The sequence below is a fragment of the Phycodurus eques genome, chromosome 7 (assembly GCF_024500275.1).
Source record: "Phycodurus eques isolate BA_2022a chromosome 7, UOR_Pequ_1.1, whole genome shotgun sequence".
NCBI lineage: Eukaryota > Metazoa > Chordata > Actinopteri > Syngnathiformes > Syngnathidae > Phycodurus > Phycodurus eques.
In genome coordinates, this window is record NC_084531.1 from 12161188 (window position 1) to 12175549 (window position 14362).

At 40.3% G+C, this 14362-nt stretch overlaps 1 protein-coding gene across 2 annotated transcripts in view; it reads right to left on the reverse strand.

Moving 5' to 3' along the window:
- npas1 (neuronal PAS domain protein 1) overlaps window positions 1-14362 on the reverse strand; it is a 69610-nt gene that overhangs the window by 37863 nt on the left and 17385 nt on the right. For both annotated transcript variants that reach the window (XM_061682444.1, XM_061682442.1), the window contains 2 exons: window positions 11017-11184; window positions 7234-7472 (listed from right to left, as the gene is read on the reverse strand). In XM_061682444.1, the coding sequence (XP_061538428.1) occupies window positions 7234-7472; window positions 11017-11111 (334 nt within the window). In that variant the 5' untranslated portion in view covers window positions 11112-11184. The remainder of the gene's footprint in view (window positions 1-7233; window positions 7473-11016; window positions 11185-14362) is intronic.

Below are 14362 nucleotides of genomic sequence, written 5' to 3' on the forward strand. Positions count from 1 at the left end.
AAGTGCATATTGATATTAATGTTAAATGGGATAGAATGGCTGCTAACAAATGGTACAGATCTCTTATGTTTGTATTCATTGCTCTGTGATCTGTTGGTAATGCCTTGGCAGGAAGTAAGGAACAGTGCACTTCGCAAAAGACATTTAACTCCGCGTCGCCGTCGCGTATGAGTCCAAAAGCTAGTTTATTTTTAGCCTTGTCACATGTCTTATGGCGGGCGCAGTACTGTAACTATCTGACGGCCAAGAAAGCTTTTTCAATCTTGTCGGTGAAAAAACACGTCGTCGGTGTGGGACTATTTTGCGGTGTCTCAGACAAACAACTCGTAAGTTATTTGCAGTCTGTGCACAACTGAAGTACGTCGTGAGGAACGTCATCTAAATGCTTCACCACAACAATTTGATCGGGCACCTGAAGAATGTACACAAGGAGGAACATGCCGCGTTCAAGCAGCGCAGCCTACACTGTGCGGAGCTTCAGTGAAGTCAGTTCTCAGTCAATTGGGTGAGTGAAACAATAAAATACGTCTATGCCAACATTGAGACAGCTAACAAGGTAAACGGTTGCTTGCACTTTTGCACTGATGGTTTTTATGCCTTTATTTTAGTCTTCAAACCAACGTGAGCGGCGATGAGGAAAAAACCCCAAAAACCATTAACATTAGCTTAACATTGGGCTAAAACCTTTACAACTTTACATCACAATGAATTGCGACAAAATTCACACAAACGTTGTCTCACAGTATCACAAACACTAAACTTGTGCCTCATCGGTGGGTAGGGAAAGGAATCAGCGTTTTATAGCATTTGGTTCCATCCATTGAAGATAATATTAATAATAAACCTAAAACAATCACCGGTGCCGTGTGAAGTTAGTTTACGTGCCAAAATGCTGAGTTCCGGTGCGTACCCTTCGAAATAAAAGGCCACAAGCTTAAAACAAGAAGTCAAGTTCAAACATGCACATATAAACCATTTGAGGTGATGAAACAGAATACAGGGGCAGCTATATAGTATTGGTAAAATAACTATTCTAACAATGCTGTCAGGGAAGTCAACTGGGTGAGGAAAACAATAAAATAAAATAACTATTTTAACAATGCTATATTTAACTTTTAGCTGAAACATGAATTAATGAATATTAAGTCAATTGGGTCAATTGCACACACATTGCCTTTTAATTCATAGGTTTGATATTGATACTGGTTATGAAGAACCTCGAGTCAAATTTTAGGCTATGCTGCGGGCTGCTAAGGAAATGGATGTTCATAATTTGGACACCCTTCATATAAACCATGCAAACTTTTTTTGACCCAACCCCCTAAAAGAATCGGAATCGTGAATCGTTTGGAACCGGAATTGAACACAGGAACCGGAATTGGACCTGCTCAAATTCAAACGATGCCCAACCCTACTGATTAGAGCCACACAAAAAAAGACATGCTGAATCAGAAAGAACACTTTGGCTTCTTTTAAAATTGGCTTTTTCATTTACTTCGTTCCTTCCCTCCTTCCTTCCGTCCCTCACTTCCTTCCCTCTTTTGCCCACACACCCTCCTCACACGCTGCTCTCTCAATCTCGTTCCCTCTCTCCCTCTGTGAAGGTCATGCAATTGATTTTGCTATGTCTATTCATTTTTCAAGACTGGCTTTGAAACGTGGGAAGCAGACAAAAGCCACAGCAGCCCCTCCCCTCTCTTCCTCCAGCACTCCTTCCTTCCTTCCTACCCTCGGCTGCGTCTCGCCCATCCCAAAACCCTCGGACAAGGGGGGAGTGTGGAGGAATGCGACCCCCCCAGCCCCTCTCTCCTCCAAACATACACACTTGGATCTTTGAACCTTTCTCATTTGTCCCTTCCCCTCATCGCTCTTCTCCTCCATTCATGCACGCTCCGGCCACATTCCGCTTACAGAATTAAAGTCATGCATCACACTTAAAACTCGACCAATGCATTGTGAGTAGACATGTTCAAGCTGATGTCCAAATTAGCATTGCATTTTTTATTCGGGCTACCACTGTGATTGTGTGGCCTAACTTGTAACTTAAAAACAAAACAAAAACAAAAAAACAAAACAAAAAAAAAACCTAACATCCAACTTCATCGGATTGTGTAAATGGAAGAGATAATTCAACATTTTGGAAGTCAAGGATAAAAAGATAAATACTTTGCCTTGAAGTATAATGAGAAAACATTTTTATTGTGTATTTGTTACATTTGAAACATTACAATTATTTGTAATCTGACCCCAGATTCCTCTGTGCCTACACTTATGATGTTAGTATTCACCCCGGAGCTCATATATTATTTGTTTTATTTAGAATGTGTGAATATTTGATTTAATTACAAGGAAAGTGATTTTTAATGGTCAAATTCTTGCAGCCAAAACCAAGATTGCTATTGAGTAAATGTGCGATCTTTAATCTTGCTGTCTCAGATTAGTGAGTCGTCTCTTATTGGCTAGCATCCCCGTGCTGCCCCGCCCCCTTGTCTGCACACGGACTTAACACAAACAAACGTTGACTTGTATTTACCAGCGTGGTCGGCTGCTAGCTATAATCTATGGGCCCTAACCCAAAAAAATAAAAATAAAAAGTTTTTTGTTTTTTTTTTTCCTCACAAGAATTTAGCACATTGTTAAACCAAAGTTAAGGGCTATATTGGAACTATTTTTCAATTTCAGTAGAAAATAACAAAGGTTGCATTTGAGGGTAAATTACTGCCAAAATGTCATGTACAGTATTTCACAGTCTAATAACAGTTAAACAATTATCATACAAATTATCTCAAAGTTTAAAGCAAATGAGTCGAGAAAAGCTAACTGAGTTTAATGTTAAACTTTGGTTTCAATTAAATGTTAGTGTAATGTGTTACTTTTAAATCTGTCTTTGTGAAATTGTGAATAAAATAGCTAGTATTTTACAACCTAATAATTTTGTGGCAATTTCGATAATTAAATCTTTGACTTTTCAAACATGAAGCCTATTTAATTTAATTTGCTTAGCACATGTAGTTAGATATTCATATTTCAAATGGTTTTACTTTCATTTCAAGGTAATTAGTTCTACAACAATAATACTGTCTAAATTGTAAAACATGATGCTGATTCTGTGTCACTTTTTCCACACACAAAAATGATGGCGGGATTCTAACTTTTAACATTTTAATATACTGATAACATTTAACAGGACACCAATGCCAAAACAACAAAGGAGAATGATTTTAATGGGCAGAACTGCCATTAAACATGTACTTTTTCAACAAAAATCATTATCTACTTCCTCGTTTTTATAGCTACAGATTAAAGTACAAAGCCAATTTCTTTTAAAAAAAAAAAAAAAAGACAAAAAACATGCTTTACCTTTGTGTCTATCCGCGTCTAGTCATGAAATCATTTAATTGGCAGGCAATATGTGCTGCTAGAAACTAGGGATTGAACCAAATAGTCGACTAGCTGACTAATCAACTTTACTACGCCACATCGACTTTTAGCGCTTGATGTAACAAGTCCCAAATAATGTTTTTGGCAACTCGTCTTCCAGTCGGGCAATTTATAATGGCCTTGGGACACTTAAACCGACACCGACGTCAGTATTTTAAACGGCCCGTACGGATGCTACAAGCGTGTGGAAATACGTTGACCAAAAATAAGACCTGTAGCAAGTCTACCATCAAAAACAATGAAAGCAGTAGTGAAATAGAAACATTGAAACACAACAATGCTTAACACGAGATGAGACCAACCAATTTGTTGGAAGAAAAACAGGTGCCTAACTGCCACTAATTACAGCAACAACAATTAGAGTAATGATGAGTTGCATCTCTTACTATTTGTTTTTATTTATTTCTATGCTGGTCCGTAGAAATATGTCTTTACGTGAAACCGGTCTGAGGCGCAAAAAAGGTTGCGGACTGCTGTAATGTGCTAATAAAATATCAATGCCGTCACCGATTAATGAACTTCAACTCGACTTTCATCACATTATGGTCGGCTACAACAAATCTTTAGTCGTTCATCCCCTACTGTACACGTAAACTGGTTCAAAGATAATTGACATGGAGACTGCCCAATGACTCCATGTGCAGTGACTGAAAAGCCAGCCAACAATGTTTTATTTTTTGCATGAAACCCCACAAACGTCTTGCGAGCGACAGGCACATCGCCGCTGTGATATAACAACCTTGTAAGTCCACTTTATGACTATTCTTTTATTATGTGAATTCTCATTGGTGAAGAGTCAACATTATGTTGCTGAAGGCATGTTTTATTCTAATTGCTGTTACAGTATATTATATAATTCAATAAAGAACAGACAACCTTGGAGAATCAACGTAATGTTGTGAGTTGATGAGGAAGAATAAATGTATATAGATTTTAGGGGTGGGACTCGAGTAAAAAATCAGTCAAATTAATTAGAGGCTATGTCATTAATCTTGACACATTTTAATCATATAATATTTGTCCCAAAAAGCAACACGGTTTAATTGAAAAGGATTTTGTTGGACCACTGAATGAAATAATTGACAGACAGGAATAATAACTCTAGCAAAGAAAATATTCCTGATCAAAATAAAACAGACCTAAAGTTAAAGTGGCATTTTTGGACATTTTTTTTTTCTTCTTTTCAGAATAGTATTGCCTTTAAATGGTTTCTGCATGACATCTGAAAAGTAGTTGTTTTTATTTTATTTTATTTTATGAAATTTGCCTGCCATCAGTCCTAGCAACGCTGTTTCATCCAATTCCTCCATTTTGGTAGCCGAGCTCTGACCTGTGCGTCAGTGTAATCGGTGTACCAGGAAATCGTGCACTGACAAAGCTTCCACATTGTTTAGAACACAAAATGCCATTAAAATGCTTTTTCAACAAATTTGTTAGTCATTAATTTAATTTAATTAATGTATCAATGTCCCACCCCTATTTTTTTATTTATTTATTTATTTTTGCTAAACTCATCAGACAATATTTAGATTTTAACTTCTGCTATTAAGTAAGAGTTCTTTGTGTTGTGTTTTAAAGCAATAAGTAGAAATATAACCTACACGTTTGTCACTGAACAGCCTTGACATGCATGCCAAAATGAATTTATGTGTGGATATTATTTATTTTCTTATTGCCTAAAGGGAAAGTCTTAAAGTACTTGAACATAGAAAGCCAATATCATGAACAGTTCAGTTTTGACTGTGAAGAAACTGCAAATAAATGCTGCGCCGACATGTAGGTAGTCTTGCCTCAAAGTGTCCTTTCCCGGGCCAGCCGATCAATCCTTACAGCCTCAAGAGCCCCTTTAACTCAGCCATTGTATTGACACAAGCATAACAGACCCGACCAAACTTATTATACTATTAAAGCCATTATGTCTTATCTGGAACACACAGTGCTCTTATTGCGGTAGGATCACACACACATGCACGCACACACGCAGCCACACACACACACACCCCCCCCCCCCCCCCCCCCCCCCCCGCACACACACACGGCAAAAAACATTAATGCAATTAGCATCACATTTTTCTTTCTTTTTTTGCCCATGTTTTTTTCTTGAATTCGACAAGAAAGAGGCATAATCACACAGACAGACAAACACAAAAACACGCACCTCTAATTGTATTGTATCTGCGTGGTTTCCCCTCAGTAATACTAGCAATTAGACAGGCAGTGTAATTACACTGTCCTTGTTATACAGTTAATTCCTGTAATTACAAAATGCGCCGATAGTTTCTCCTTTCTTTGTGTACCCAGCAGCACGCAGATAGATAGGACGACGCCTATGGAAAGTCTTTGTGTGATTAAAATGCATATGCACGTGCATGTTTTGCAGGCTGGGAATGAGCAAAAGCGCATGTGTGTGTGAGTTTGTGTGTATTTATGTGTGCGTGCTCAAATGCAAAACACAATTCATGATGCTAATAGATGAGTGAAAATGATCCCGCTCCAAATAGAATTCTTTGTGTTGTGTGGCAAAACAGATGCTTTGTCACACATGTCATTTACATGTGAGTGGACACAACATTAGGTACACAATCAGATGAGATACAATACAGTGGTTTCTTGAGATACTTTCATTTGTTCTGTGACCTTGTTAAGAACTCAAAATATTGTTCAAATATCCGTTACTGATAATACCTATTGGTTAGCTATGGCGTTTTTCATTGTTTGTTTGCATGAAGCTAAGCGGGCTTTCCTAAGGCAAAGCTATGTGGTTGTTTTAAAGACACAAATTGATAAACAGCTGATTGTTGTGAAGTGAGTTGAGTTCACTGCCACCACACAGCACTCTTAACTTATTTTTTTGCTCCCAAGCTAAACAAAACAAACAAACAATCAAAAAACGGCCAAACTGCGGCTCATAGTTCGAAAAACTAGTAAGTCGGGACACTTGAATCTTTAGGTATTACTGTACAAGCTTGTTCGAAAATCTGATCGTTACAATAATGCTCAATTCGTATTCAAGCTGTTAATTGAACAATGTGTTTATTATTATGGATATTGTTTGCGGTGGTCATTTAAATAGACACATTGCTCCATTTTTTGATCGGATCGGTGATCGGTTATCGTTTTTTTAAACTCGGTGATCGGCCCCAAAAATCCTGATCGTGTAAAGCCTACAAATTCGGTCTAATAGTATGAGTGTAGTCATGCTGTTTTTATTATAATGGATGTATGGCAAGGATGTGACTGTTTAATGCAGTGTTTCCTAACCTTTATTTTGCCAAGGCACATATTTTACATTAGAAAAATTTCACAGCACATCACCAACCAAAAATGTCACAAACACTATATAGACTGAAATAATGATGATCCGGTGTCAGTTGATTTACAAAGCTATTATTCTGTTGTATGAATGGCAACAGGTGGATAGACAGGTTAATTGTACCTTCCGTCATGTCAAGAGCATTTACAGCAATTGTTGTGCCTGTCACTCTCCATCACTGTCATAGATAGATAAACATGAACACAATACTTTTTGGACCAGTTAAGTGAAATTTGCTCATTTTCCTCAGCATATCTGATGATGTTTCATAACACAGTGGTTGGGAATCACTGGTTTAATGTACTTTTGCGTGTTGCATGTTGCAACTGTTTCCTACATCTTATTGTCAAAGATCTTTTTCCCTGAAGGAGCAATTAAAAATGTTTTATCGAACCGAAATCCATTACATCCATGTTGCTGGGTGCACTGCATTTTCTGAAAAAGGAGGAACCATAATGATGAAAACAACTGCTGCTCACCTTTGCTACAGTTCCTGTCTCCCTCCAGCAGGGGGCTCCAGGGCGGGTCCCCCTGACTGGCGAAGGTTCGCATGTGCAGGTAGCTGATGGTCAGCCGGATGACGGAGGCCTTGTCCAGCTGGCTGGTGATGGCGCCGGGCAGGGGCAGCATCTTGGCCAGCTCGAAAAACTCAAAGTTCTCCTTCCCGCGTCTCGACCGGGCCGCATTGCGCGACTTCTCTTTGCGCAGGTTCTGCAGACTGCGTGAGAAAAGAAGGAAAAGGGAAGATGAAGTTCAGGTGAAAGCACAGATCGGAAGAAAACGCGTGCTGACCAGTGATATATACAGTAACTGTGCAATATGTGTAATGAAAACTAGGATAATGTCATCTATCCATCTATCACATGCGTGTGGAAATAAAAAAGTCTCCACACACCTGTTCTAATGCCAGGTTTTTGTGATATAAAAAGATGAGACCAAGATAAACAATTTCAAAACTTTTTCCCACCATTAATGTGACCTATAACCTGCACATGAAAATAAATGAAATATTTGGAGAGAGTAAAAATAAACAACTGAGGTAATCTGGTTGGACAAGTGTGCACACCCTCTTATAACTGAAGATGTGGATGTGTTCAGAATTAAGCAATCACATTCAAATGTATGTTAAATGGGACTCAGCACACACCTGCCACCATTTAAAGTGATGGAAATCACAAAATCTAAATCTCCCTAACATATCGTTTGATGTGCATTCACAAATTAGTAGGGACACATAAAGTAAGATCAATCTGCATCTTAGGACACAGAGCTATGGGTTCGTACTCCGGCGTGGTGCTGAAAAGCCGGCGTATGATTATTATTTGTATTTTTTTTAACGAGACAGGACTCCAGTGTGTGACTAATTTGATGGCATATGCCCCTCATTTCTGAATGGTGTGGCATAAAAAAATAAAAATAAAAATAAAAAAAACCCCAGAGGGTGCGTACAGCTGTCCAGTCATTTGAGGAAGGAAAAAAAGATTTATACGACTTGAAAGCAGACACATGAAACCCATCATGGTCTCTTAACTAGAGATATTGAAGGGTGGGGACCCTCCATCTGATTGGCCGTGTACGTGTCTGCATGTGTGTGCATGCGCGCGTTTGTGTGCGATGAACGGGGCCATCCCGCTAACACCAACAAGCTGGTATGTCGAATTTGTACAAAGTCGCAACAAAGACACAACTTAAAACCTCGAAGTGACAAAATCAATTTTAAACACAACCATCCCACATCATTTCTTCAGCTGGGAACAAAAAACACAGTGCGACATTTCCCGTTTTCTGTCAGCTTGCAATTATGGAACCCTTTGCCCAACAATGTAAATACAAACATCCATCCATCCATTTTCTGTACCGCTTCTCCTCACTAGGGTCGCGGGCGTGCTGGAGCCTATCCCAGCTATCATTGGGCGAGAGGCGGGTACACCCTGAACTGGTTGCCAGCCAATCGCTGGGCACATATAAACAACCACCAATTCGCGCTCGCATTCACACCTACGGGCAATTTAGAGTCTTCAATCTACCTACAACGCATGTTGTGGGGATCTGGGAGGAAACCGGAGTACCCGGAGAAAACCCACGTAGGCATGGGGAGAACATGCAAACTCCACACAGGCGGGGCTGGGATTTAAACCCCGGTCCTCAGAACATTTTAACATAGTTCCCCTTATTTGATAGCAGCGTCACAATTAGTACATCCATTGAACTTGTTTTCTTCTTCTTCTTTTTGATTAAGTTTCTGCTTGAATTACTTTGCAGGATGAAAAAATAGCCTTCTAAAACTGCTTTTTGGACGTGAACTGCCTCCCACCCACATAAATCTTGCTTGAGGATGCTCCAAATGTTCTCAACAGGGTTCAGGTAAGGGGAGGATACAGGCCACACCATGAGCTTCTCTCCTTTGATGCACATTGCAACCAATGATGCAGTGGTACCGTTATTCCTTGCAGAATGAGATGGTGCATTGTCATGCATGAAGATAATTTTGTTCCAGACAGCACGGTTCTTCTTTTTGTACGATGAAGGAAAGTCGTCAGTCAGAAACTCTGCATACTTTTCTGTGGTCATTTCCACACCTTCAGGGACCCTAAAGGGTATGACCAGCTCGCTCTTCATGAATCTGGCCCAAAACATAAATCCGTCACCTTCTTGCTGCCTTGTTGGGACATGGTGGCCATCCACCAACTATCCACTACTCCATCTTTCCAGACCATTCAGGGTTACACGGCACTCGTCAGTGAATCTCATGCTGCAAAGAATCCCTCTGCTTCATTGACCGCTACTGTATGTGCAGGGAGAGAAACTCATGGTGTGGCCCGAATCCACCCCTGACTGAATGACTGACTGTCATTTGCATTGGCTATTTAGGAAAATCAGAGTAAAAATATCATTTGCATATTAATTTGGAGCACAGTGTATGTACTGTAAATACTGTATATATAGTATTGGTATGGCTTGACAGTGGCCAGCTCGATCTTATTGTCAGATCTGGAAACATATCACTTATGTGATATGACAATAAGGCTAGTTGCAGACCCCGACACATGGAGCAACAATACAGTCGCGTTCATCCGTGTTGCTTGGTGCGCGGCGGGCCTGCCAGATGATAACCCAGAAATCAGAAAAACACGTGCTGACCACCTGTTGATGAAGGTGCGCTGCGGGTAAACGAGCTATGAGCCGCCGCATCAATCTGAAAGCTCATCTCGTAAATACATAGAATGGTAATGGCCCTGCTGCAATTCAAGTGAAACAATCTGTATCGTGACCCATCTCCAGCAGATTGGCTTGGTAATTACAGACAAACTCCCCTCTTCTGTCTACCACAGCACACTCCTAATAATGCCATTTGCTTCCAAATCCATACGTGAACCCACGCACGCACGCACACGCACACACACACACAAACACACACACAACCCTCGCTTTCCCTTGCACGCTGGCTCGCTCTCATCTGGTCCCAGGCTTGTGAGCCGGGGCTTTGATTGAGGGATCAATAGGAGAAGGAGGGGCACAGTGACAGAAAGGGCGAGGGGGGTGTTGGAGGGGCTGGGCTCAGGTAGCCTGTCTCTCTGATTGGGTATTGACTCTCCTCAATGGGGCCTGAGCGCTGGAATTATGTTGTCACCACCACTTCACAATTTGTGTCGCTGCTGTGCACAGGGGGGAAGTGTGTGTGTGTGTGTGTGGTGAGCATTTGTCCCTCACTCGTTTTGATTCTTATCCCCCTGAAAATGTGTGCGTGCAGCACATTGTGGTAGTTTGTACTTCAATAAAGTGACAGCGGTTGCATTTCTCTTTGCTATTGTCTAATATGTATAAATTGTGTGTGTGTGTGTGTGTGTGCGTGCGTGCGTGTGTGTGTGTGGGTGTGTCAGCCCCTGTAATATCTCATTATTATACAGCCACGACCCCAGCCACAGAGAACAATCAATACACACATTGATTATGCTTAGTTTTTATATCCGCCCGTAACTGACTGCCCATTAATAATTCCAGCCAAATTTACTTAATCTCCCGCCAATCGAGTGCAGATTGGCAACACCGGCGCAATTGACAGGTGAGCAACAATACACATTGGATTTTTCTAGCACTCTTTCTTTCCTGGATTGTGATGCATCGATACAGTGTGTTTTCCACGTGTAAATGAGTGCATTTCACCTTGCTCAGATGAATTCATAGACATGCGCCGAGGTTTAAATGGTATCATCCAGTGTGAGTGTTTGTGTGTGTGTGTGTGTGCGTGTGTGTTGTCTCACCAGGGCAGGGTAGGAGGCTTGGCCAGAAGTCCTTGCAGGAAATCCCATTCCACGCTCACACACTTCCCCTCACTGACAAATGGCATGGTGGCCATCCTTCTCCCAATCTGGCGCCCACGCCGCTCTTAACGAAGGCTCTGATTGGCGGGCGAGCTGACAGACTCAGACCTGGGTGTCCCGACAAGAGGAGGGAAAATATGATTTAGTTATCATTTTTGGCAAAGGCACTTTTTAATAGATGGATAGATGAATAGATAGGGAAAAACACTTCTGGGTCATTAATATACAGTAAAACAACCCAACGAAAAACAGTAAGTGAGCGTGTCTTCTAGTACCGCATGATCACATATCTTTGCTGCCAGGCCGAACCCTCATATGTCCATCCGCCCATCCGTACCACTTATCCGCACTAGGGTCGCGGGCGTGCTGGAGCCTATCGCAGCTATCTTCGGGTGAGAGCTGGGGTACACCCTGAACTGGTCGCCAGCCAATGGCAGGGCACACATAAACAAACAACCATTCGCACGCACATTCACACTTACGGACAATTTAGAGTCTTCAATCAACCTACCATGCATGTTTTTGGGATGTGGGAGGACAAGGCGAAACACATTTAATTTTATTTTAATGGGATTCAAATTAAACTGTCAAGAATTTCAGAAAAGCATTATCATTAAACAAAACATAACCATAAAGAAATTAATGATGGTTGTTTTTCAGTTGTCAGTCGTATTTAAAAATAAAAAAATAAAAAATAAAAAAAGATATTTCACAAATTATTATCAAATATGTAAACTTATGAGCACAATTGTACATATATGCAGTCATATGTACCCCTGTCACATTGGAATGAAAGTGTAGGCTACACCTTTTTCATAACCTCTCGGTTGCGTACTAGAATGAAAGTGCACAACTTTTTCATAACCTCTAGGGGGCGGTGGCATATTGGAATGACTTCTTTATAACCTTTACATGGCGCCATACATTTATAAAATGTGTCTTTTTCATTTTCCCCCTATACCTATGTATAATGCGCACTATTGACTTTTGACAATTTTCTTTTGGGGGGGGGGGAATGTGCATTATACACAAGAAATTACGGTAATTTCATTTTTTTTATTTTTTTTTTTTAAATGGCTCTCAGACATTTGAAATAGAGTTTGGAATGACAATGCACCTGAATGACTTCAATGAATAAAACTTCATGAACAAGCTTATATTTTGGGTGAAATTAACTTGGTTCATTTTTTTACCTGATGAACGTTATTGAGAATGTGGTCATTTTGGTGTCTATGAATGGTTTTTGAACGCAAGTTAATTTTTGTTAGAGTGCCAGGTTTTGTTAGGGACTTCCTTCCCGTCTGAACACATGATACTGTATATAGTAAGACCCTTCATATGTCAGGGTACAAACGCTGAATTTGGCAACGGATTCAGTGCGGCCGCCATTCATCTTTACATGCACGAGGTGCGATCAGGAACGCTGTAAATTAGAGAGAATGTGTTCGTTTGGAAAATTATTCTTTGTATCAGACTGCTTTACATAAAACACTACACTACCACACTGCCATAATATTGAATTTATTTTATTTTGTAATAAGACTAGATAAAATAAATTTTGTCAATATAGTAAGGCCAAAGCTACGAGGAATGCAAAGTTATCAGCCCTTTCACAATCGTTCCTGTCCTACTGTGTTGCGTGTCTTTGTTTGCATATTAAAGACAAGAGTACTGTTTTTGTTTTAATTCCTCATTTAAAAAAAAGACCATTCAAGCAACACATTTTTCCTCATGTTTTTGAGAATTTAGGGTGAAAGCTGCAGCTGGCTACTCGAGTGGAGTGAAAGGGTGGTAACAATGTGGAAATAAAATGCCAGTATTTTGAGGGTAATAGCCCATCAGCAACATATTGAGAGAGGGAAAAATAAAAAAGAACAAACTATTTTTATGTTTGGAACTTAGGTCAAAATCATGAATTATGAACGATGAACTAAACTACTTCATTTTTGGAACGGTGAACTGAACTTTGAATTAGTTCACGTACAACATGTCCCTAACATTCTAATCATTGACTGTAATAAATTAGCGATTTTTCGTCAAATATAATCAGTGATTGAGCATGATTTTGGGAAGGTATGAAGGTATGTTGATGTTGGTACTCAACAGCATATGATAGAAATATAAGGTATAATACCAACTTTAATGATTCAGGGTTTGGCAACTCGAGAATTTCCTAAAAAGCAGTGGTTTTGGAGATGCGAGGTTTCTGCCTGACAGCGACGATATTCTTACGCCACTGTACAAACACTGTTCATTTTGTGCCATTTGTAACGTCATACGTCAGTATTGTCGTAGGAATGTAGGAAAGTGGTGTCTTGAGATATCAGTGACCCGCTTTAGTTTTTCGAGATACGAGACGTCGATCGTACAATCTTTTTGCTTCAACTTGCGAGAGCAAACTTGAGATATGAGCGCTGGATGGTGGCGGGTGGCGCAACTCACTTCACAACAAGTGGCAGTTTGGCATAAATATAATAATACCGGGTTCAAGCTTTTTTATTGCCACTCTCAGCTAAAGTGCCACCAAAAAGTATTCACACCCCTTCACTTTTTCCACATTTTGCTGTTACAGACTTATTCTAAAGCTGATTTGAGTATAGTTTTCTTTGTAAAAAATCTACATGAAACATCCCATACTGACAAAGTAAAAACATGTTTAGATAGTTGTGCAAATTTATTGAAAATGTAAACATAACAGGTACATAAATACTCACACCCTTAGCTTAATATTTTGTTGAAGCACCTTTGGCGGCAATCACAGCCTCAAGTCTTCTTGGGTATGTCTCTATTTGCTTGGCACACCTGTTTTGGGGCATTTTCTCCCATTCTTCTCTACAGATCCTCTCAAGATCAGGTTGGATGGGGGGGTCGGTGGACAGCCATTTTTAGGTATTTCCGGAGGTGTTCGATTGGATTTAAGTCCTGGCTCTGGCTGGGCCACTCAAGGACATTCACAGCCTGCTCCTGTAGCCACTCCTTTGTTATCTTGGCTGTGTGCTTTGGGTCATTGCCATGTTGGAAGGTGAATCGACGCCCTACTGTGAGTTCCAGAGCAATCTGGAGCAAGTTGTCTTGAAGAATCTCTATATTTGGCAGCTGTCATCTTTCCCTCTATGCGGACTAGTCGCCCAGTTCCTGCACCAGAAATATGATGGCAGATATGACGCTTGCAATTCAGGCCAAAAAGTTCTATTTTGGTTTCATCAGACCAGAGAATTTTGTTTCTGCAGGTCTGAGAATCCTTCAGGTGCCTTTTGTCAAACTCCAAGGAGGCTGCCATGTGCCT